General features: G+C 63.4%; 1 protein-coding gene across 1 annotated transcript in view; it reads right to left on the bottom strand.

The window, feature by feature from the left end:
- Window positions 1-380, bottom strand: part of CDT1 (chromatin licensing and DNA replication factor 1) — a gene marked incomplete at its 5' end in the record, with an annotated part of 2,266 nt that overhangs the window by 609 nt on the left and 1,277 nt on the right. The window contains 2 exon segments of the mRNA XM_009710488.1: window position 1; window positions 3-61. The exon segment at window position 1 is cut by the window's left edge and continues 69 nt beyond it. Coding sequence (XP_009708790.1) covers window position 1; window positions 3-61 — 60 coding nt within the window.

The raw sequence follows: 380 nt of genomic DNA, 5'->3' as shown, positions 1-380 counted from the left end.
CCGGTTCCCCCGCACCGGCTTCAGCGGTCCTTAAGGCCAGGTTGGCAAGAGCTTTTTCCATCTGCTCATGTGGAAGAGGGAGGAGGAGTTGGGTTACAGCTGGGAGCAGCTCACGCTGCGGGAAGGAGAAGTTTCCCCTCCAGGCCGGCGCGTCTGACCCATCCCTGCCCAGGCGGAGCGCAGTTTGGGGTGCTTCATCTCCTCTCCCGGCCCCAAAGTCAGCACCGATGGCTCCTCTGGCGTGAAACCAGTCCGAGCCCACAACCTGCGGCGGTAACAGCCAGGGCTGCCTTCCCACCTGCCTACGTCTTACAGCGCTCCGCGTCCTGTGGCTCCGAAATGATCCTTCCCGACCCCTATCCGGTAAAACCCTCCCCCGG

Source organism: Cariama cristata, unplaced genomic scaffold, assembly GCF_000690535.1.
Source record: "Cariama cristata isolate BGI_N322 unplaced genomic scaffold, ASM69053v1 scaffold32921, whole genome shotgun sequence".
In the NCBI taxonomy this organism is placed as follows: domain Eukaryota; kingdom Metazoa; phylum Chordata; class Aves; order Cariamiformes; family Cariamidae; genus Cariama; species Cariama cristata.
This window is presented reverse-complemented; position numbering and strand designations above follow the sequence as displayed.